The sequence below is a fragment of the Musca domestica genome, unplaced genomic scaffold (genome assembly GCF_030504385.1).
Source record: "Musca domestica strain aabys unplaced genomic scaffold, Musca_domestica.polishedcontigs.V.1.1 17, whole genome shotgun sequence".
Taxonomy (NCBI): Eukaryota; Metazoa; Arthropoda; class Insecta; order Diptera; family Muscidae; genus Musca; species Musca domestica.
Genome location: NW_026712230.1, coordinates 701,083 through 726,638, shown reverse-complemented (window position 1 = coordinate 726,638; position 25,556 = coordinate 701,083). Strand labels below are relative to the sequence as shown.

The 25,556-nt window shown below is 33.7% G+C and overlaps 1 protein-coding gene across 2 annotated transcripts in view; it reads right to left on the bottom strand.

Annotated features, from left to right (window-relative positions):
* Positions 1 to 23,345, bottom strand: part of LOC101897984 (zinc transporter ttm-1) — a 28,381-nt gene extending 5,036 nt beyond the window's left edge. Inside the window, exons 1-9 of one of the 2 annotated variants that reach the window (XM_005188493.4) lie at positions 23,211 to 23,345; positions 20,214 to 20,906; positions 11,851 to 11,973; positions 10,820 to 10,982; positions 4,603 to 4,756; positions 3,189 to 3,533; positions 2,695 to 2,797; positions 150 to 319; positions 21 to 91 (exon numbers count right to left, since the gene is read on the bottom strand). In XM_005188493.4, the coding sequence (XP_005188550.2) occupies positions 21 to 91; positions 150 to 319; positions 2,695 to 2,797; positions 3,189 to 3,533; positions 4,603 to 4,756; positions 10,820 to 10,982; positions 11,851 to 11,973; positions 20,214 to 20,669 (1,585 nt within the window). In that variant the 5' untranslated portion in view covers positions 20,670 to 20,906; positions 23,211 to 23,345. Of the gene's footprint in view, positions 1 to 20; positions 92 to 149; positions 320 to 2,694; positions 2,798 to 3,188; positions 3,534 to 4,602; positions 4,757 to 10,819; positions 10,983 to 11,850; positions 11,974 to 20,213; positions 20,907 to 22,933 lie in introns of both variants that reach the window. The other variant, XM_020038547.2, reaches the window with a different exon arrangement.
* Between the last annotated feature and the right edge of the window lie 2,211 nt (positions 23,346 to 25,556).

The window sequence follows — 25,556 nt, the reverse complement described above, 5'->3', positions numbered from 1 at the left end:
TTGTGTGTGTGTTTGCTTACCTATGACTAAGTGAACCATTAAAATACTATAATTGGAGGTATGATTCCAGATGTTTAGGTGATGAACAGATCTTAAATAAATAAAGTCATTGTTTAAATACCTCTAAAAATAAATGATTTCAGGCTTACTTGACTCCTTCGATATTGAGTAAATCCATTTCGAGATCATTCAATGATACTCTCTGAGGTACTGAATCCAATAATATGTAGATTGACTCCTTAAAAAGGTTTATTGTTGTCATTATGACAATTATTGAAAACAATATTGTACATAGAGGGTCGAGAATCTCCGCCTTAGGCTGCAAAGATAATATAAAATATGGTATAATATGTAAATAATATGTAATAACAAATGACAATATATAAATTTATGCCAAATTAACAAACCGAAAAATGTTAAAATTAAGAGTGTCTAGTCGAAATTAGTTTAAGCATAAAAAAATCTAGAAGGTGGAAAATTGAAAATATAGAGGACCCGTAAATTTTTTGTGTTAGTTCGAATTTTTTAATCGACCGTCGAAGTTTGCTTTCACTTATCAATTTCAAGAATATTAAAAACTCTGTATTACAAGCTAGTCAATTTTTTTTTATTAAAATGTTGTATTTTTGGCTTGAAACTGTGCGAAACGGTGCGCAATTTAAAGCTTTAATAAAAATCAATGAATGCAAACAAATAAAAAGTGCAGATTTTATTGGTTTTTGTAATTTTCGAAGAATTATTTATTTTCCCCGGGGTAAAGACGGAGGAAAACATTTTTTTGTATTTCACGATTTAACCATTTTTACGTTCGCATTTGTTAAGCGTTTTTATAGAAAATCGACATTTGACAGCAAATTAAAAAAACGACATGGGCGGTTTGTTCTCTTTTTTCACCCTCCATTTTCAGAATGGATTTAATTTTTGCAAATCAAAATTTGTTTCACAGTAATATTTTTATAGGTCATTTCATATATGGAAATCTAGAGAGCTACTTTCAATTCTACAAAATCTTGTAGCACAGTACCAATATTGTGACTGACTGGCTGATTCATGAACGCTCAGACGATACGGCTGAAGCTAGAATATTGAAATTTTGCATGTAGATAAATGTACAGGGTGAGATAAAAAAACTGCAACAAAGTCAAACATTTTAATTCTTATTTATTTTTTTTTTTTAAATTTTATTGAATGAATGTAAAAATGTTGGAAATAGCAAATTTTAGAATAAGTGTAGATTTGTTCGAATTTGTCACCTTGGCACGAATTATGGTCTTCAAATGGCCAATGAAACCGTCACACGCTGCCCGAAAGTTGCTCTGCGGTATTTTGGCCCATTCCCGGCGAAGCGCTTGCTTGAGGTGATCGAAACTTTGGTATTTTTAGTGCCAACGTCGATTTTCAAAATACTTCAGACACAACAGTTCAACGGATTGGTATCCGGAGATTTTGGTGGCCATTGTGCGCTGAAAATGAAGCGAGGAACCTCATTTTGTACCATTCGCGTGTGTGGCGCGTGCTGAGTGCGATGGTGCTGATTCCTCTTGGAATGTCCAAGGTCTGCGGCCAAAATGTTTGCGTGCCCAATGCCTAAATACACCCTCCAGAATATTTTCGCGATAATATTCTGATGCCACGGTCGATTAATACGAGCGGAGAGCGCCTATTGTCTGTTTTCGTGGCCCACACCATCACCATGGCCGGCGCTTGAGTTATGGTGGCCAATCGAAGGTGCAAATTTTCTGCTGACCTCTTTGGCAAGTAAACACGATCATTTTGTTTGTTTACAAACTGCTGGACAACAAATGTTTTCTCATCGGAGAAAACCAAATTCGGCAGTTCACCACTTTCGGCCAAGCGATGCAACTCTTCAGCTCTTTTGAATCTATTTGCTTTCTGTTGTGGTGTAAATTTTTGCACTTTTTGGAATTACAAAGGCTTTACCCCGAGCTCATTTTTCCATATTTGCCGAATGGAATATTGCGATATGTTCAGCTCACGAACCATTTTTCGGTCACTGTGACTTTTCGAACCATTTCTGCTGATGTTGCTGTTTTCTTTCGTCCATTTCCTTGACGTCGGGCTACGCTACCAGTATCACGGTAACGAGCGATGGTACGAGATATATACGATTGATTCGCATTAAAATGCTGGAGTGCTCTAACGATAGCCACTTGTGGTTTTCAAGCCAAATGTAAAGAAATCACACTATAGCGCTTGAATTCCATCACGAATAACTTTTTTCTGGAGAATTCTCACCAAAATGCTTTTGTACGCTTGTAAACAATATAACGAGCTGTCACTGGAATAATTTTAACAGCTGTCGGACGAGTGGCTTAAAAATTACAGCAGTCTGAAGTTGGTTACAATTTTTTCATCTTACCCTGTATATAAAAAAGCTCATATTTTGGAATTAGGATCATTTCTAATTAGTATTTTTTTCGAAAACGGCAGTAACCAAATATTTCATCACATATTATAACTCTAAATAGTCATATGAAATATAGTTTCAAAATGCATATATAAATATGGCTTATCATAAAGTGATAAGTCTAATTTAAAAGGATAGTTTTATGTATGTATTAAAACACTAAGCGTTCCTTTAGACAAAGTGTGCAAAATTAAAAAAAAAAAAATGTCCTTTGATTAAAATATTGTGATTTTCAGAATAAGCAGAAAACTAAATGTCATACATACATATATTTTTATAAATATTGAGGCTATGAAGACTCCAGAACTTTGCACCAGGTCACCAATTGCGTGAATCATTGCCGCTCTCAGATTGAGATTTTTCTCGTTTCTGAAAAGAATATAAAATAAACGTCAGATTAAAAAATAGCAAATCTAAACAAAAATCTTTCAGCTATATACCTATGTGACAAGTACTTTGAATGGGGACAAGTCTGTATGCAAATTCATGCATAGTTTATTTAGTAACAAAATAAAAATAAAATCTGATGTGAATGTTACAAGGTTCTCGAAATATTACGCACCGGTCGTACGTGACATTAATTTAAAATGAAGGCCACATTTGCAAAGTGTCCTTTTAAAGTCATCTACCAAAGCTGGGTGCGAAGCGTTCGTTCTATCTGTTTTGTTTTTTTTTGTTTTTTTTTTTTTTCGTTTTTCACATTCAAATGCCAACATTTAAATAAATAGCCGCAAACAATTTTATTTCAATAAATTCTTACCCATCTTGTTGGTGTTTCAAGCCATTTCCGTTTTGAACCAATGGCAAAGGCCGCTGCTCTATTGATGTTGCTCCTGCACTGTCAACGACAGTGGAAAAAAGTGAATCTCTCCTCTCTGCTGATGCCATTGAATGCTCCAAGTCCACATGGCTACCATCAAGACTGTGTCGGTGTTGATGTCGCTGTAAATCCGGCGAATGGATCTGCGAAGTGTTGTGACTATGACCGTGATGGTGATTATGGCTATGTTTGTGGCCATGGTTGTGACTATGACTGTGGCCATGAGCTGCACCTATGCCACCTTCCGGCAGTTCAGTCGACGAAGTGTGTAAAATGGAAATCATACTGGAAATATTGAAAAATAAATATAACTAGATAAATATGACTAGAGTTAAATGGAATGTAACAAGTTGGTGCTTTTTTATGCGGGCATAGATATAGAGTGCAGCAGTTCTGCTTCCATAAAAACGCATTTTTTTCATTTCATTTTTAAATGCAATTAAGTACTGAAAAACAAAATATCAGCACTGCCCTTCTACATTCATGGATTGAAATAGCATTGGTAAAAAATACAGGAAATATTTGCTGATTTTTTGATTCTGGTAAAAAGTACTAAAAGTACTCGATTATGGGAAAACACAGAAACTATGTCCTTGTCGTTCGGGGAATATAGTCTGAATATATCTGAATTTTACTTTACATGGGCGATATAAAAAAAACTGTATCTTAATTGAATATTTTTGATATTGGATTATTCCCGATGCAAAATCCAAAAACGAGAGCAAAAATTCTTTTTGATTTAAACTTAAAAATAATAATATTAAATATTTTTTTATTTTGGCCGGACTCCGACCCCTGTTGGACAACTTCAATTTCGAAAACAAATTTCAATTCAATTTTTGAAAATATTATGGATAGTAAAAAAAAATATTTTAAATCAGGAAGCTATTGGTAAGGTTTTTATACAGTTTTAATCAGATGACAGCAAATGATTTACTTCACTTATTTTTTTTTACTGTGGGCTTTGCAATGACTATTTTAAGATATTTACTCACGATTTTAATTACGTGGTTAAAACTGCCATATTGATTTCCATTCTTTAGTTTATAATGGATCATTTGTTTGATTCTGAAATCCAAAGTGAACTTTTATTTATAGGGTAAAATATATGCTAACTCCAAGAGAGGTGTATTTCATACTCGATATTTTCCAGCCATATGGGTTATCATGCTAATATTTCGATCGGTTCATATGTGTTCTATCATCAACATAAATTATAGAATGCTTTCAATTTTTAAAAACCATGTTCTCACTGTAAATAGGCTTCACACATAGATAACAAGCGCAATAAAAGCTACAACTTTGTCTATCTAATAAAAATAGAACGCTCACGGACAAGTACATCCACACTTACATGATATTAATTAAAATTCCAATGCCAGAAATGACCATCATGGTGTTGGCATCCAAGTCATAGTCGTTGGCATAGATGCGTTGAACGGCAACCAAAACCAAAGTTGCGGTTAAAATCCAAATGCCCAGGATCGATGCTAACGCGCCCATAACCTCTGCAAATAAACAAAAAGTACGGAGAGTTCAAAATAACACTTTAAACAAATTCTCATTACACAGACACTGGCAACGAATGCATAATCACGGCACACAGCCAGCCATCCGACCGCCAGCCAGTCCGAATGCAAATCTTTCGGATGCACGCCCGACACGGAGGATGGTGGAAATGTTGTAATGCATACGAATTGCAAAATTCATTTATGTGTCTTAAATAAATAGAAAATATTAGCATTCTATTCGAAAATTAACATAATTCAATGTTACATACATAGACACAAACATGCATGTATGCATAGAAACACACACGTTAGTGTATACGTAATAATATACGAAAATAAACATTTTCCGTGAACGCATTTCAATTTTTGGAGGTTAGACATCCCATCAAAGTTCACCAAATGCAAAAGTTGTTGAAATGAATTTTATTTAATAAAATTTGGTTATACTCGAAATAAAATTTAGAAGGCCATTTAAACAGATGAATTGTTTTTTTTTTTTTTTTTTGGTAATATTTACCAAAATAAGTACGTATTAATTTGTCCTATGGTGCTTCAGAAATGGAAAGCTACGAAATAATTTAACACAGAATGTTAAAAAATTATTTAGTCGATATCTATGTAGTCAGATTTATTGGAGAAAAAATGTTACCTCATGTTGGGGTAAAATGACTCGGTCGATAAATCAAATCTACATTGGGTTTGCAGTTGTAGCTATGTTTCATGTTATATGTACGAGGATTGTTGCGTGTGATCCATATTTCCTGGAAGTTAACATGAAAGTAACTGACATCAGGACGCCAAAATCTTATTTGGCCTAGATCTTTTACACCTTTTTATACCCTCCATACACCATAGTATGGAGGGTATATTAAGTTTGTCATTCCGTTTGTAACACTTCGAAATATACATTTTAGACCCCATAAAGTATTTATTGATCAGCATAAAATTCTATGTCGATTTAGCGATGTCCGTCCGTCTGTGGAAATCACTCTAGCTTCCGAACGAATTAAAGTAGATTGATTAAATTTTACTCAAATGTATGTTATGTCGGCAGGACTTTTGGTACTGAAAATGGGCCATTTAGGTCCACGTTTTGGTATAGCCCCCATAAACCGGTACCTCCAGATATTCGGTATTTTGATGATCTTAGCGACATTATTCACCGGAATTGTTTCAAATTTGGTATTTGAAGTTAATAATAGATACCACAGCATAAGTCAGAAAAATTGTCTGTGCAGGTTCACCTTTTCGTATAGCCCCCATATAACGATACCTCCCGATATTCGGTACTTTGTTGATTTTAGTGACATTATTCACCGGAATTGTGTCAAATTTGGTATTTGAAGTTCGTAATGGATGCTGCAGTCTATGAAAGGAGATTGTCTGTGCATGTCCACGTCTTCTTATAGCCCCCATATAATGGTACCTCCCGATACTCAGTACTTTGTTGATTTTAGCGACATTATTCACCGGAATTGTATCAAATTTGATGTTCATAATAGATGCTAGAGCCTATGACAGGAGATTGTCTGTGCAGGTCCACGTCTTCGTATAACCCCCATATAACGGTACCTCCCGATATTCGGTATTTTGATGATTTTAGCAACATTATTGACCGGAGTTGTTTTAAATTTTGTATTTGAAGTTCGTAATAAATACTACAGCTTAAGACAGAAAACTGTCTTTGCCGGTCCACGACTTCGTATAGTCCCCATATAACGGTACCTCCCGATATTCGATATTTTGATGATTTTAGCGACATTATTCACCGGAATTGTTTAAAATTTGGTATTTGGAGTTCGTAATGGATACTACAGCCTAAGACAGAAAATTGTGTGTGCCGGTCCACGTTTTCATATAGCCCCCCATATAATGGTACCTCCCGATATTCGGTATTTTGACGATTTTAGCTACATTGTTACCGATTTTATTAAGGTTTCGCATTTGAATATTGTAATGGCTTATGACAAATGTTACCTATGCCGGCCCGGCCGAACTTACAGCTTTTTTACTTGTTTCTGTTTGTAGCTAACTTTATGCAAATATATAAAAATAAAAAAAAATCACGGAGTTAAATTCAAAAAAAAAAAAAAAAAAAAAAATTAAATTAAATTTGATAAGCAGAGCGATAATTTTTGGAGATGGCACTTTTCAACTGTAGATCTTATATCTATTTTGTATCCTCCACCATATGTTGAAGGAAATACTCCTCTAGGGTTATGTAAACTGTATATATTGGTAATCAGCGAAATATTCTAAACAATTTAAGTATGTTTGTATGTCACACTTACTTTTGAAGGGATCAACCTAGGTGGCTAAAGTTTTGGTCCTAAGCGGGTTATTTTTTTTCGTTCGTTCCCTCGCCTCTCACTCTCACCCCTGCCGACCAAGGGGCGACCTCCCCATACGTAGGGAGCGCGTACACAACAAAAACCGCGAATGATGGGTTAGTTGTGAGTTAGTGGTGCCAGCTACAGTCTAGTCCATCAGCCGGTAACGTAATAGATAAAAATACACTATTGAGAAAGGAATTAGAGCATCACATAACACATATAACATCTATAACAAATCACAGTGAACATAATATGTTAAACAAATACTACTGTTCATAAGCTGGTGTCTATTGTTTCCGCAGAGGGGATTGTAGACTAGGTGCCGTGAAAATTAACTTAAAGATTTTGACAACTAGTGCTCAAACCCTGGGTCTACTGGTTCCGCAAAGGGAGATGTAGATCAGTTGCCGCAAAAATCAGCTTTTTGAAATAAAAAATAGGTAAGTGAACATATAGAATCACATGTGGAGAATAGATCTTTTAATAGAGTTCAACGAATTACTTAAACATAGACAATTGTAGATTACACATAAGAATCTCAATGGGTTACTAATTGCGAAATTAGTTCTTGCGAGAGATAATTTTAACGGTTCGAAATTACGAGTTCTACGAGAAGGAATATTATAAGGAACTTTTTTTTTGACCAAGTGGCAGTGGATCAGCTAGAAATATTACTTTTTTATTCGATAACATAATTTTTACAATGAAATTTGTTGCATAATTTTAGGTTAAAAATTGAATTGCAAATATATGTTATGGTCCAATAAGGGACCTTATTGTTAAATTATAAATAGATTTATAATTAAAAATGGAATATCTAAGAGGTATGAATAAATAACACTATTTACAAGTATCTAAACATAAATGCTACGTTAATCCTACTCATCTTCTTCACTGGGCACATAATCGGATCCATTTGAACCTGCAAACGGATGAAACTCACTATCATCTTCCTCGTCGTCATCAAGATATTGGTCGCTTGTTCTAGCAACTGGTCGAGGATGACGAAAGTTTCGAAAATGGTCTGCATTTTTTCTATAAATGCAGTTAAAAAATGAGAATCAATCAAACCGTGTGTTAATTTGCTAATAAATAACGCTCTTAGCATAAACCGTCTCCATTCAAGTGTTGGGAGATCAATTAACAATAAACAATTTTGATAAGGCGGAAGTAGTCCTGACGGGTTCCAGTAGAGCAAAAATCAGGAATTGAACTGATTCGATTTTTTCTGAATAACATTTATAAAAAGGACTCCACAGAATACATCCGTACTTTAATATTGGGCTAATTAAGCTTACAAATAATCTTTTAGTGACATATGGATCATCGAACTCTTTAGACCAGCATTTTATGAAACCTAATAAAGACTTGGCTTTATTAACACGAGTCAATAAGTAAATGAAAACGTGGTTTAGGATCTAAGATAACACCGAGGTCAGTACAGAAATCAACATTTTGTACTTTGTATGAACCGATGAAGTAGTTAGAAGGTATTGGCTGAGATCTAAACAAGGAATTTTTTTTGCATTTCTTAAGATTAAGGGGCATACCGTTGGCACAGCACCAGTTCACAAGGGAATGTAAATCGTACTATAAGAAAGTCGAATTGTCAAGGGAATTTATATGCATATACATCTTCACATCGTCATCATACATTAGTATTTTAGAGAATAGAATGTGATCCGGGAGATCAGTAAGATACAGAACAAAATGTAAAAGACCCAAATGACTACCCTGAGGTGCGCTATGTCTAAAGGTTTTATGAGAAAATGGAATTGAAAGAACGTTGCGATTCCAGATATATTAATGGTGTTAAGCCCTTTTTTAAATTTAAAGGTTTGGTATAGTCCCACATAACATCACCACTTTATATTAGGTACTTTAATGATTTAAGACATGTTTTTCAACGAGGGTCCTGCTTAAAAATCCGTATACCAATCAGTTGGACTATTGTGTCTTGAGTATTTTGGTAAGCAAGGTTGGCACTAAAAAATACCAATATTTTGATCGCTTCAAGCAAGCATTTCGCCGAGAATGGCCAAAATACTGCAGAGCAACATTCGGGCAGCGTGTGACGGTTTCATTGGCCATTTGAAGGCCATAATTCGTGTCAAAGGTGACCAATTCGAACAAATCTAAACTTATTCTAAAATTGGATGCTATTTTCAACGTTTTTGCTTTCATTCAATAACATTTTAAAAAATGTAATAACTATGGCGTTTGCCTTAGTTACAGTTTTATTTATCTCACCCTGTATATGGGAGCTATAGATTTATCTGAACCGATTTTCTCCAAATTTGATTTACTTGCTTCTAGACTGAATTGGGTGGGATATACCAAAAGACGGGTCATTTGTACTCATATTAGCCATGTGGGAGCTATAACTTAATTTGATCCGATTATAACAAATTTCAATAGGGTTCGTCCTTGCGCCAAAGAAGTATTGTTTGCAAAATTTCATCTCAATGGGATTGTAAATGCGACCTGCATTTTGTTCGCAAGAATACATGGACGGACGGACGGACTGACATGCATAAATTGACTCAGAAAGTGATTATATTATATAATTCTCAAAAGTAACTATGGGTCTATTTCGCTTCCTTCTCCCTGTTACATACAAATGCACAGAGACATAATACCCTTACCACTATATGGTGTAGGGTATGATGTTTGTGTGATACTGACACAGAAAAAACTAAAATCCGTTCATCCTTTCATAATAGAACTCGAATTCTGAACTTGTCCAAATGGCAATCTTTTAATTTTGAAATCTATTAATATACGCTTTTCTATAAATATGGACCTTTCAATAATAAAGTTAGAGTTAATTGCTACCTATCATGATAGAAGAATACATGTAGTCGCATCGACACATCTGCTGGGACAATGAACTGTCAAACCAAATTTGCAATTGAAAATGTTGAATGAAAAATTATTCAAATTCGTTAAAACTGTCGAAAAATGCTTATTATAACAAAATCCGATTTGCATCTTATAAGAAAACATATAAAAATCTACTTATTTTTAAAAAACATTTTAAAATTTTTTGCATATCAATGTTCCCCACCGTTGATGCATCTACCTATATTCTTCTACCGTTCTTTATATTGTTCACAATAAACGTTTCACGGCTTGTCCCAGCAACAATCCTTTAGCAAATGGCGGTGTTTAATTGCTTTTTTCTTTTTCGCCTGAAAGTATGCTCAACTTTTTCAAATAAGAAACCATTGCCTTCAATATCAAGAGTGTGCCTTTTAACATATAAAAGGAACAGAACAACGTTTTTTACGACATTTAAGTCCAATTTTCAAAACTTGTATCTTTGAATCAATACTATTGTATATTGAAATTTGAAAACAAAAATGATTTATTTTTAATAAAACGTTTCATTCCATAACAAATTAGTTTAGCACAATGATCGGTTTTAATTGTCTTTCTATTTCCTTTTTCCTAACATTTCCTAATATTTTGTACAAAGTATTTAAATTCGTATCCCCTATTCTTAACATTAAAGCCACCACACACTGGGACTCTGCCCATCTAATAGGGGTTCCGTTGATGATCTCAACACACACTCACCTGCCTTCACCTTCGTAGCAAAAATTTACTGAAATGCACTTAAAATTAAGTAATATGTTGTTTGTGTTGGTAATGGTCAGAAATATGAATGTGCATGTGTGAGCCTCTGATTGTTGGTTAGAGGCGATTATGGCAGAGTTATACGTACCTAAGCGTTTGTATCCAAATGACATTTTTGCATCCGGTGGTCGGCTGCCCAGGCAGATTGCTACCAGACCAATAACGAAACTAATGCAATCTGATGCTAAATGTGCGGCATCCGTCATAATGGCTAAGCTTCCGGCAATGTAGCCACCCAGGAATTCAACAATCTATATGGAGAACAGCCGTAGCACCAGGAAGACCACCAGCACGCCCCAGTTTCGAACGCCAGTGGAGGATAGCAGAGGAAGAAGGAGCCGGAGCCATTGAAAAAGTTAACAAACGAGCCGAAAGCATTGAAAAAGAAATTGTTGTTGAAAACGAAAACAATAAATATGAGTGGATCTATGGATATTTGAGCATGTTTGTGGTATGTTCACCGGAATGTAGGTGGTGGTCGGTCGGTGGTTATGTTATCAACATTCTCATACAATCGTTGCACAAGCACATGTACACATTTAAAGAATATAAAACCAAAAAAAAAAAATGAAACAAAGCTTTGTTGGACATTAAAGTGGTACCAAAAATAAACCGTTTCGAAAAAATACACCATTACAAGGACGATATATCGTAACAACGACAGCGAGTCTGTAGTTAAGTAAAATTAAATACAATTTTAATTTTATATGCTTATTTTTCTTAATTAAGTCTGTGAAATATCACCTCAACACTGAAAACCGAGAAAAATATTTTATTACCCACAAAAGGCTTTATATGGTGATATATGAGTGTATTGATCGCTTATTTAATAAGTTCATTCACCAACGTTCGCCATTATTAAGATAAAGTTCATTGATTTCGAATTATTCGAAGAATCGAAATTCAAATCGAATCGAAAAAAGTGCAATCACATTAATGTTCATGCATCTGAGGATGAGAGTGTTTAAATAACGTCCAACAAACATACGTGGCTAAGTAAGAACAATATAACACAAACAAACACAAATACATATGCACGTACACGTACACAGATACGAGTATGGATGTAAGCATGGCTTTGCCGTTGATCTTCTACAACAAAGAGCTGGGAGCACTTACCATAAATATGCAACACATACCGACGGCCCAGAGGATTTTTGATTTAGCGGTCTTAGTGGAATTGCTGCTGAGGTTGGATGCAAATCCTTTTTGTTGGCACAGGCAACCGTATTCCAAATCATCCTGTTATGGAATAGAACACAATTAAAATAGCGCAAAGAATTACTCTACATTGCAAATAAAAACGTAATTACAACAAACGTAACGTAAACTTTAATTGGCATCACGCGCTGGAGGAATTTATGAATAGCTTTGTGAGAATTTCATATTTGTACTTACGTCGTCCACAAACTTACACACACACACACATCTACGGACGTGTAAGTAATGAAAAATACGTTATCATTGTTCGGTTTAAGTGATGTAAATGGAATGATTTTTTTGCAGGAACGAAGCTAATTGTCTATTTACCATTACGGACCATTGGTAAGGAAAGGAGGAAAAAATAAAAGTTAACTTTTTTAATTGTAAACAAGATATGTGTATGGAAATTCATCTCCAAAAGTGTAGGAGTTCGAATAATATTACCTGGGCAGTTGTCTGAGTCAAAATGTTGTACTAGTTCGATTCGATAAATCCGTGTGACTTTCCCTCTTTTTGCAATATCTTTGCAAAAAAAAACTCCTCTAAATTGTTGTATGTTTTTCAATGTTTTTCAAGCATTGAAAATGAGCTACACAATACCATGCCTGACGAACTTTTAATGTATTTCTATTAATATAAATGTAGTTTACTGGAATGTAGTGTTTTGATCAAAATCAGTTAATTTGCACCATTAAAAATAATTAACATGGAAGCTGTGCTATAGTCAACGATACAAAACAGGTAAAAGTGAGTTGAAGCGAACAAGATGTTTTATATTATTCACCATTTTTTACATAGACTACGCTATACATGGATTTAGCCCTTTTTTATTTTCGAAGAGAGGGTATATTAAATTTGTCATTTCGCTTATGACACCTAAAATATTCATCGGAGTTCCATAAAGTATCAGCATAAAATTCTAAGTTTATTTAACTACGTCCGTCTGTTGGAATCACGATGCAGACCACATAATTTGACGTAGAGCTTGAACACAATAGTTTGTACTGCCAAATTAAAACTGTGTCTATGATAGCTGGAATTGAAAATGGGGTATGTCGGTCCACGTTTACGTTTGGCCCTCATATAAGGGTACCTCATGACATGTGTTATTTTGATGATTATAGCCAACATTTTACACGGAATTGCTCAAAACGTCCACGTTTTACTATATATAACATATACAGCGATACCTGCCAATATTCTGTATTTTGATAATTTTATCATTTTTTAATGATTTTTTTCTTAATTTGGCATTTAGAGTTTGTTAAGGGTTTTACATTCAATGTTATAAAGTTGTCTATATAGATCCATGTTTTTCCTATAACCCCCTTATAATAGTATCTCCGAATATTAGGAATTTCTACCTACATCCGATTTGCTTCAAATTCGGTATTTGTAGTTCATAATTTAAACATTCGATGTGTGTATATACATGTATGCCTATACTCAGCATCCTTTGAAAACAACATTCAATTATTTATTTTATATTCAGAGGTTTGCTTTCACAACATCACTTTTGTTTGTATTTTAATTTACCCAATTCCGCATTTCAATGTGTTCAAATTCGTACAAATAATTTACAAATGTTTATTTTGAATTATTTGTATTCCAGCCGAAACTATGGCAAATGTTTATACAACATTTTGAAATACACTGAACACACAGAAAAAACCTCATTATATTTGTGTCTGTCCTTTGCGAATTGATTTGAATTGAATTAAAACAACTCATTTTGTTAATTGATGCAATTGTGCGATGTAAATGTTTTTATTAGAAAACAATCGCAATTATTTATTGAGAGTAAACTTTGTCTTTTTTTTTTTTTGTTTTCAGCTTTGTTTGTTTAAAACACAATTTGAAAAATATTCAGTTTAATTTTTGTAAGCATTGCGGATTCGAATTAAAACATGACGTAGAATTCCACGTCTAGAGTTCATTTATTTTATATGTCCTTCTGTCAAATTATTGCAATATAATAAATTCGATATAAAGATTAATCTTGGTTTAAACTTGGAATTTTCATTGGAACTTTTGTTTTTTGTCATAAGTATGGTTTTATCTCTAATAACATTTTTTGATTTGAATTTTTATAATAGAAAAAAATATTAGTGATTTACGAACAAATCTGGATAAAAAAAAAAACATTTACGGAACAAACTAAAAAATTATAATAATTTTGGTTTATACATTAACAGCGGGCGACTGCTTTGGTACCAAGCGCTAAATTTGGGCTATAGAGCAATGTAAATAAGATTCCGTTAAAAATTTAATTTTGTTTTCAAACTGGTACTAGGTCAATCCTCATGAATAGGGTAAGTGTACCAGTAGTCGGCACTTTTAGGATTTTTGCGTTTTTAATCGCTCACCATTCTGAGTGGAACTTTTCAATTATTACAAAGTTAATTTATTCAGATTCGAAAATTTGTATAGTTTTTGCAATAATAAATAAAGTTTTAATAACTTTTTATTAAATTTCATAAATTTGTAGTTTTATTAAAACAATGCTTTTTTGCCGGTAGTCGGCACCACTTGCTAATTGTCGGTATGGCATGTTCCAACAGTCGGCATACCAATTTTTTTGGAAGAATAATTAATAATAATAATAAATTAATTCATTAAAATATAATATTTTTGTTTAGTTAAACTGATTCGACGTCTTTATTGTATTTTTCTTAAGAATATGGATTGTTGAGGATCTTCACAGACAAAAATTTAATTTTTAGAATAAATCATCTTTTCTTAGCGAAATTGTACGCAAAGATAGCTGACAATATATTTGAAGTAAACAAAATACATTTAGTTATAATAGTTTCATTTATTTGGGCTTAAAAGTAAGAAGTGCTACTGGGACATGCCGAATTTAGGCACAATTACCCTATGTGTTTTTCGGTGGGAAGTAATAGTTGTCTAAATCAATCGTAGTAATCTACGCTAGAAAGATATCCATGAAATAGCTGATGTACATTTGTTGATTTTAGAATACGACCATTTTATAAAAGTAATTTCAAACTATTCACTTGTTTTGCATCAAATGTTTGATTGAATTTTTGAACGACGTATCATTAAATTTAAATCCCTTAGAACTTGAATTTAATATAAGATACGCCGTTAATTCTCGTTAGAAGCACAGTAATGTCTTTAGAAAATTAAAAGTGCAGTACATAAGAAACAAATAAAAGGAACGAGCTGCACCTGATATCAGCGACTATTAAGAAGGCCTTTTACAGGATGTTCAGGGTCATCCAGAACACCCTCCATCGCATTGAGATGAGTTGAGATTTAAGCTACTTGGTTTCTTATTTTGATGTTTCAAAATAGTCAGGCTAAAATCCATTTTTGTTGTTTTTATGAAAATTTTCTTTAATTTTTTGGTTCCTCTTCTTTTGACGATCGTCACAGGGGTATAAATAAGCTTTCGAATAACTAGTTAAGGTTGTTTAAAGTCTTACAACAGCATCAACAATTCATCGTATTAAATAACGTTTTTTCGTTTGCCTGAGCAGAATCTCTACAGATGTGGTATTTTGTTAGGATTTTCAAACATTTCCGTGGAAAAATTTGGTTAAAAACAAAAAAACAATAAAAACAATCTAATAGTGGGCGGTATTGCTATGTGAGAGCTAAAGGAAACCGGGAATCAATGCATACAATAGTCTGGTACCCGTGCTAGTACTCATTACGAACTAAAAACTAAAAACTTCAAGCAATTTCGTGGAAAACTGGGATGGTTGGTATAGAAAATAAGGTGTATTTCTCCACGTTTTCGTATATCTCCCATATAGCGGTACCTGCCGATATTCGGTATTTTCATGATTTTGGTCTAATTTTTCCTCGGAATTCTTCCAAGATTGGTATGAAGAGTTTGTAATGAGGTTTAAATTCGATATTTGTAGTTCATAATGGGTTCTACAAATGGTGTCAAAACTTTGTCCATATTGGTCCACGGTTTCCGTATTACGGTACTTACCGATATTCGGTATTTATTAGTTCCTAGCCATATGTTTCCACAGAATTTTTTCCAATTTGTATTTAAGACTGGAAATAGAAATAATATTTCTAGTAAAATATTTTCTGTCTTATAATGTGACCTCTACATTACGGTTACAGCCACATTAAAATACTTCGAAAGTTTTAACTGCATTCTCCAACCGATCTCACTGGTATTTGCAATTTAAAGTGGAACACGTTTGAATCCAGTCTTTATTTAAAATTGTTTTTTGCCTATTGGTAGAGGGTATTAAAAATTGAATTGTTTTTTAACTTATTATACATAAGATTGAATTCAACGTATTGAATTCAACGTTGGAAGACTTAATTCTTCCAAATTGCAGCAGATTTAATTTTTAAGCTACCCGCAGGTCAATTGTTACTGATATCAATAATAGGTGTGTCTGGTTACCCTAAAATTTGTAACAATTGTTACTGGAAGTCGTCTGTTTACCCGAAAGTTCTGCAAAAGAGAGCGGTTGGAGAGAGAAATGTTGACAGTTCTTTCAATGAGAGTTTGCAAATTCTTGCTGGACAATTTTCTTCTTGCAATCTCTTGCAACTCTTCTTCTTCTCATCCATCGACATTCAATCAGATGTTTTCTATTGTTTATTTATTTCTTTCTGTGATTTTAATTTGAAAATATTGTTTTGGAATTAGCAAGACTAATTGTTTTTGGAGAACAACTTTACAAAATGTGAAAAAATAAATATTAGTATGTAATAAGAAAATAAAAGACTATTTCCAGCATTTTTAGACAAATGCCATTAGCAACAGGTTTAAAAGATTCCGCGGAACACATCATATCTATCTTCCTTTTATTGCTCATATTTTTATTTTATTGTCAATTTCCTTTTTATTTAAAAATCTTGTGAAATTGGTGGTGGTTCCTTTGGTTTAATTCTTTTAATAGGGGACAAATTGGTTTGTTTTGACAAATCAGCTGATTAGTTGCAAGCTTCTGCAGGAATACCGTCTGTTTACTTTTCGCAATTTCCTTGCAAAAGAGAATAAAACTACCTTACTCTCTCAGAAAGATGTTGCTGGACAATTCCTGCAGGAAAAGTAACACACCTATTATTTGTGCCAGATATTTTATGCAGCCTAAAAAATTAAGTGATGAATAGGCGACCACGTGCCAACCTACACCATTTTGCGATATAGATTTTGAAGAGGATTTCCTTTTGACAAACTTATAGATCATAATTATTGTAATAATTATACCCAACAACACTATCCGTGGATGTGTGAAAAATACTTAAATGTTCAAACAACCGCAATATTATTAATGCTGTAAGTCAAATACAGCCGAAATCATATACAGACTGAAAGAGCACTTTTGACTTTTATATTTATGCTGATTTCGTTGTCTATAAAGTCAGTTATGAGAAATATAGCAAAATATATACAGAAATTAATTTTTAAAATACTATTTCGAATACCCGTTACCACGGCAGAAGGTGGAAATATATGACAAATGCCTATTGGTATAACCCTATTATGAGACTTTACGACATTATTTCAAGAATGAAATGGCCCAAGTGGGATAATATCTTAGGAAATTCGTTCATTCGTCAAATCACATCACATCTACATAAATGTAACAGTTCAATACAGTATCAAATAGTCCGCCTAGACCGACTGTAGCTTTTGTTTAATAGTTTTTAAATTTAGAATTATAAAAGATCAATGCTTTGATATTGCACCAATTTTCTCTCCAGTGTAAAATAAAAAAATACGTTTGCAACTAATTTTTCTATGACAGTACACACAGAAATGTCTAAAAACGGAAATATTTATTTTCAAAGTTCAGCTTTTTTTCTACAACTACCTTTCTTCCCTGCTCACAACCTTCCATTTCATATTCGGACACTCATGCTCTGTACCAACGTTATCCATTACTTTGTAAAAAATATTATTATTAGCCTATTGGTAATGATAAAATTATTCTTTAGTATGTTGTTAGGATTGTGCGTGTCCCATATTTTTACTGGGTTTGAATTATTACTATTAAAAAAGCACAAAAGCAAGTAAGTTCGCCGTGCCAATATTTAGTACGTTTCACCAGTTAGAAGAAGAAAAATGTAAAAAAGTTCGTTGAAAAATGCCGTTAAAATGCTTAGAATATCCTAATATCAAGTGTTACAGTTATGCTGAATTTTAAGTAAACGTGGACCTCTATAGCCAGTTATATGGCAGCGAGGACGGTGCCTCTTACGAACTACAAATATCAAGTTTGGTATAGTTCTGTTGAAAAATGTAGCTAACATAATAAAAATATCGAAAAATGTCGTTATATGGGAGCCAACGAAGACGTGGGCCTGTAAAACATATTTTCTCTCAGTGGATGTGGTACCCATTACGAACTCAAAATACCAAATTTAGTACAATTCCGGTGAAAAATGTGACGTAAATCATAAAAATACTGAGTATCGGGGTTACTGTTATATGGGAACTATACCAAAAATTGGGCCTATATGTATGTACAGTTCTCTGAAAGGATGTTTCCTACATACTGGCAAAACATATTCAAAATTTACAGCAAATTAAGTTGGATAATGTGACTTAAACACCAAAAACCTTAAATTCCGGGAACAAGTGTGACACAAATAATCAACATATCGAATATCGGAGGTAAAGTTTTAAAATTATACCTTAACCCTCAACCTATCCCAGTTTGTTAAAATATGTTTTGACTCACATTATGGTTATTTAAAATGTTGACCCTTTATCGAGGAGACACCGCGTGAGGTACCAGATATATTTATCTAAGAGAATGAAGAGAATCAGACATCTATAACCATTTTTTTTTTTTTTTTGGAATAATTGTTAATTATTATTTAAACCTTTTGATAGATTGCATATTCACCTCTGATCATAGCATTTATGACAGATATATGCATTGCAAATTCTGAACATTTGTGGGAGAGGTACAAGAAGGGGTAGGCCGATATCGGGGAGGTACCAGAAGAAGTAATCCCACATATTCCATCTTCATTCCTGGTCTTGTGTTGATAGAAATGTTGCGGTGTGCTGAGTTTGAAAGGAATGCTCATTTCACGATTTTCGAGCTTCATGGCTATTCAAAATTTTGACCCGTTATATGGGAGGTACCAAAAGAGGTAGACCGATATATCACATATCCGGTTCGATCTCTACCATTATATCTTGTGTTGATGGAAATATTGATATGTACCAAGTCTGAATGGAATCGGATGTTAATTTCGCGTTTTATGAACTTCAGGGATGGAGTGGACCGATATATTTCATCTTCACAGCAGATCTTCTGTTAGTAGACATAATTGGATGTGTGAAATATGAGAAATAAATAGTTATAGAAATATAAGAGTTATAATTATTCAAAATTTTGACCTTTTGTGGGGGAGGTACCAGAAGGAGTAGACCGATATATTCACACCAGACCTAGCACTGATGCAAATATAAGGATTTGCAAAGTTGGAGTAAAATTGGATTATCTTTTTTCTTTCTGTGCAGTAAAATATTTTTTTTTGTTTTGAAAATTTCGACCTTTTGTGGGTGACGTACCAGAAGAAGTGCACCGATATTGCTCATCTTCGAACTCGATCGAGTGTTATTTATATTTGAAACAATTCCCAAATTCCGCTGCTATAACCATAAAAATACTGAATATGGGGAGTATACGAAGACGTGGACCTGTATAGGCTGTACAAAATATAACTAAAGTCAACAAAATGCCGAATATTAAGATGTACCATTATGTGGGGGCCATGTGAAAACGTAGACCGACATGGTCCATTTATAAGCTGAACCTGCCTACTGCCAAAACACACATATGTGCAGATTTTTAACTTTCTATCTCAGTTCGTTCCAAAGGTAATGTGATTAAAATAGACAGAAAGGCGAATACCGCTATATCGATTTAGAATTTCACTCTGATCGGGAATATATACACTTTGTTGGGTCTGACATGATTATTTCTAGGTGTTACAAACGAAATGAGGAGGATATAAAAATTGGCCTATTATTTTCACCAACTAGTAATGCAGGAAAGTAGTTTGTTTACAATATCTTTTAATGGGTTGTTCGGCCCTCACTGCTCCCAAATTTTCGTTGGGTGTGAATTAGTCCGACTACTCTCAACTTGCCGTTTGCAATTATGTTAATTGAAGACATTCCAGCGCGTGATTTTATTCTTAAATTAAAAACATTTATGAATGAATGCATACATTGTTTTATACATACATAAACATACCTACACACATGTACATATATGCACCATGTAAACCTATGTAGGCTCATATTTATTTACCTTTTTATTGTAGCTTTCAAAGTGATTACTGTTGTTGTTGTTGATACAGTTGTCAGCATCGACGGTACTGCGTTGAAGTAGTGGTATTTCCATTGTGTTGTCGTCAAAGTCGAGCCCTGCAATAATTAAATTATTGCTGCCGCTGCTGTCCCCGCTGTCATTAATAGTTGTATTCCTATAGGTAGCGATGCCATTCATATGTTTGGCACTGTTGTTGTTGCTTGTGGGGTGTCTGGTACTGTTTTTGTTGTTCATGTTGTTTGCATTACGTTCCCGGTCGACGGTGTCGTTGTACTGAATGAGATCTTCCACCTGATAATGGCTGTTGTCATCGTTGTGACGATGACGACGACGGCGATCATCATCATCATCACTGGTGGGGAATATCGCAAAGTTCTCGTCGTCTGTCAGTGTTGCCGTAGAATCGTTGTTTGATAATTTCTGGTACTTTGACATGATGGCGTGTTGCTTGGGTTGCCGATCCACACAATTTCGATGTTCTAGTTGTAGACGTTGTAAATGCTTGGATATTTCGTGTTTTCCTCATTTATTTGATTATTGACGTTAACAATTTTATTAATTTACACTGGTAATTTATCGGCAAGTTAATTATTTTGTTGCTGTATGTTTATTTATATTATCGTCATTTACATTGAACGTTATAATGTTGTTGTACGCTGTTGGTGTTTGTTGCTGTTAAATTCATTAATTTATTATTAATATGCAATATATCGATTGGTTTGTTGTTATAAATTACTGTTATTCGCTTTGAAAAGTATTATTTATACAATCTGATTACACCAATGAATGCAATTGTGCACAAATAGGCATAGGTATATTTTATGTGTATTAATTTTAAGCAGTAACAATTCAAAATCTGCTATATTAATGGGGATGCGTTTAAAGCACTTAATAAACCGATTATCGTTTCCAATTTCAAGTTTTTTACTCAAATTATTTGTAAACCGTAAGAAAAAAGGCAATCCGCCATGGATTATGATACGTTAACCCTACTCGTTCGCACATCTTATATGGATTTTCCTGTTTTCCGCTTTTCACAAGATCGCGAGAACAATATGACACTAATTATTCGACAGGTTACAATGACTTTGTTTTATAAAAAGTATATATTTGAATTGTTATTAGCGTTTTTACTCTTTGCTTTTGGCTTCACATAGCTTCATTAACTCGTGTTTTCAGCGATTGTTTGGTGGTTTTTTCTCAAGTGGAAAAACACTCATAAATATGCATAAGTTCGAAGTGAAATAAAACATGATAACACAATTTTATACGAAACTTCAAAGCGCTAAGCAATGGAAATTAAATTGCAATAGCTTTGAGGTAGTTTTTAAAATAAAACAAAATTTCATGCTACTTTCAATTGGCACCTGATAAAAATCTGAGGAAAAATTGTCCTTTTAAAGTGACACTGTGTTGCATCAACTCTCGTAATGTAGGCTTTGACTCTAAAATTTTGGAAAGATTTAGACATTTGACGTCTTTAATGACCTATAGCAGAATTTTATGACAAATACTATTGTAGAATATTTTGACCTGCTTTAATATCGGTTAAAGGGAGGTTTTAGCAATATTTTCAAAAAGGACCAAAAAAGACCTCTTTGTTGACTAGCTTGATGGTTAAAATTTTCGATCAAAATAATCCTGGTGTTTTATTTAGAGTATGTGCGATGCAATCTTTCAAAACGCCGATACACGTGCCTTCTATTCTTAGCTCTATTTCATAGTCTGTTGGATTATCACAGTAGTTATTGAAAAAATTGTATTTTGTCGCACTGTGTTATTATGTTATGGAAGTTGGACATTTAAAATTTGCAAAAACAACAATTTGTCACTTTGGGTTGATTGTGAATATACTTCATATCAGCTGAAATGGGTTTAACATTCTTTACTAACCGAATCCGAAATATAGCAACATTCATAAGATAGAACTTGGTCTTGTCGATTTATTTAAGTGGAGCCACCAGGAAGATTTAAAGAAAATCGGCGAGGTACTAAAAGGAAAGGGTCGACATTGATCTTCTGGGCATACACAATACCTCTTCATAATGTATCTAATGTTGATAGCAAATGAAAAGTCGTAAGAACCTTTGTGTGACCTCTATAGGAGAAGTGTTTCATATCGTTCATATCGTTTACCGAAAAATAATCCCCAATTACGTAAATTGAAGTCGCTCTAGTCGTGTCCGTCTGGTATCATCCGAATTAATTGAAATTTCATATATCGTAATATCAGACTGGGATCAGGTGTGAAATCCGAAAACATCGTGTTCAAATTTTGAAAAGCCCTTGATTTTCCTCTGGAAAATCTAGGGTGAAGATAGGATATATCAGTTTACTTCTAATAACTAATCTTGGTATAGCTCCATATATCATTGAATCAAAGATATGGAAGATTAGGGGTTGGACATTTCATATTCACCAAATGGATATAATATTTTTTGTTTCGATATCATGACAAACACAAACACATCTAGCGACAATTTTTCAAACTAAAATCTTCGGTTATTTGGAACTAGGATTTTTACTATTGAAATTCCGTTGCCTCTTCATATTTTCTACACAATCAAATTTTTCATAACATTTCATTTGCAATTTTAAATCTTTGTTTGCTGATGATTTTCACTTTCCATATCCGGTATATGCGATGTTGGATTTAAATCATTATTTTTATTTTTAATGTTTAAATAAATTAGGCGTACTTTATTTTATAATTTTTGGTTTTGTATTTTCATCGTGGTTTCAATTTTGTTAACCAGTGTAATTCATGTTAACAATTTTCATATTAATTCATTATCATACTACTGTGAAGCATAACGACACTTTTATTGTTTACGCAAAATAACCGATAAACAGTCGTGAAGGGCTTCCAAATTCCCAAATCACACGATTACGAAAATGCTTTGTTGATCACTGAGTGCCCGCCAATATAAAAGTGAATATAGTCCTTTTATCACTTAATCACACCGAGTTAATTACATTTGTTTTGATGTATGTATGTATGTCGGCACTTTAACGATTTACGACAATGAACAAAATATAAAAAAAAACGAATACAAAACAATCGAATGGGTGATCACACCCTGGCGCGTTCACATTTCCTACTGACTGAGTACAATCGCCTCTGGGGAAGACAAAGTGGTTTTTCGCTTTGCCTACTTCCTCTGACTAGCACTCAAACCGCTCAGTTTGATATCCCACATTATCGTTCGTTGAACACAGTAGCATGCTTATCACATGCATTGAACATTTTCTCATAAAACCGACTGCAAAGAGAACAATGTGATCGTGTTGGTTTGTTTAGTTGTGGGGTGGGTGGTGTTTACCAGTGTTCCCACATTATTAGTACGCTCAGGTATTTTACCGATTTTAACATTTGCAGAACATAAACGGTAACAACACATCAAAATATTCGTCGTAGACCTACTTTAAGGGGTTCGTTCATGATCAGGGTAAAATTCGAGTAGTTGAAATCACGATAGAGCTTACACTATTAATTTGCAAGGTCATGGATTTTTGTTATTAAAAATTGAATGTATCACGTTTATAGCATTCTATATAATGGTGCCACCTGATTTTCGATACATAGAAGGTTTTGGTTTCCACTTCCAACTTTTATTTGATATTTCGGTATCTCAATGGGTAGTTTAACGCTTCGTGAGAAATATTCTAATTAGATCCAGTTTTGACCCACATAACGGACTCAATTTAACTCATGTCCGCTGTAATTTAATATTTGGGTGCCCTTGTGAATAGATTTATCTTTCGCAAAACATATTTAACATAAGTATAAATATTCGTTTTGAAAACACCTGGCAGCACTGATAGTGAATCTCTCTCTCTTTCTCGTAAGCGATTATAAAACAAAAATAATCTACCACACTTCAATAAAAGTGCAGTCGGTTTGTGAAAACAGAACATAAATAGCGGGCAATGATTAGTTTACGACCAAAGCGATACACATCCCATTCATCACTTTAGGACGAGGTGAATGGTGTCGGTCTTGCAGGAGGTATTTTTAAACTAATTCTATTAAAGTTCAAGGCCTATGAACACTCACGTGACAACGAAATTTATTGGGCAGAGATTTTATTTTTGAAGTCCCTACGAAAGATAAACTAAAATAAAATTTGCTTCATATATTTGATCTACATCAAAATGTACCTACATAAGTATTAGAATAATAAATTTTTTTCAATACGAGTAGGGTGTCACTTGCCCTTGTGCATCTAAGTCATTGAGTGTTATATCCTACAACACTATGTGTTGGGGGTATTATAAGTTTGATTGGGCCAAAAATTATGTAACACCTCGAAATATTGGTTTCCCACATAGGAAAGCATATATGGATCTTCCTATTTCGCCGAGCTGAGTCGATCTAGCTATGTATGTCCGTCTGTCCATGTTAATTTGTAATCACTCTACCGGTCGCAATTATGGCCCGATCTTCACGAAATTTAGAATTGGGGAATTGGAATTGCTAGAATATAAGCCTATTACTTTTGGAGATGATCGCATAATATTTAAGGGTTGAAATGGAAATTTGAAAATTTTCATGATGTTGCAGTTGCTCTACAATTATAGATCAATCGATGCGGAATTCAACGTGGGGTTAGAGCTTAGATGGTCATTGGGTAATATTTAGTGGGTGAAATAGGCCACAACATTTGTGTTAAATAAAAGTCAAATTTTCCATTGAACCGCGAATATTTTTAATCTCGACGAAATCACAAATAGACGAACAGGTCAACTCTGCCCGTGACATAGATGCCGATAGTAAATATATCGGATATATATATAGCGAAATATGTGTATATACAAAGGAAAGGGATGCTAGCTAGAATGCTTATATCTCAAGAATGGCTGGACCGATTTTGACAAATTATGTCAATTCAGAATGCCCTCTTCGCATAAAATTAGAAAATCGCATAAAAAGATGCTAATAATGATAACTTTTTTTATTTTTTCATATTTTTTATCGCATGCAATTTTTTTAATTTAACTTATAATATTGAAGTGTATATTTTGTAATATTTTTCGCCTTACAACACAGGTTGGGGTTATTAAATACAGATTGTAATTAACGTTCGATCCTCACGAAAATTTTCACAAGTGTAGGGTTAGGGGTGAGGACACGAAATTTCGCTAGGCGATATCCGAAATACATAAAAGACGAACTTCTGGCTTTTTTATGCTGATCTTGTTGACGAATGTAGGCAAATATCGTAGACAAGCAAATAATATAGATGAGTCTAAATTTGGAGATACAGAGGGGCCTCTTGCTTTAGGAGATGATCGCAAAATATTTAGCGGTTCAAATGAACT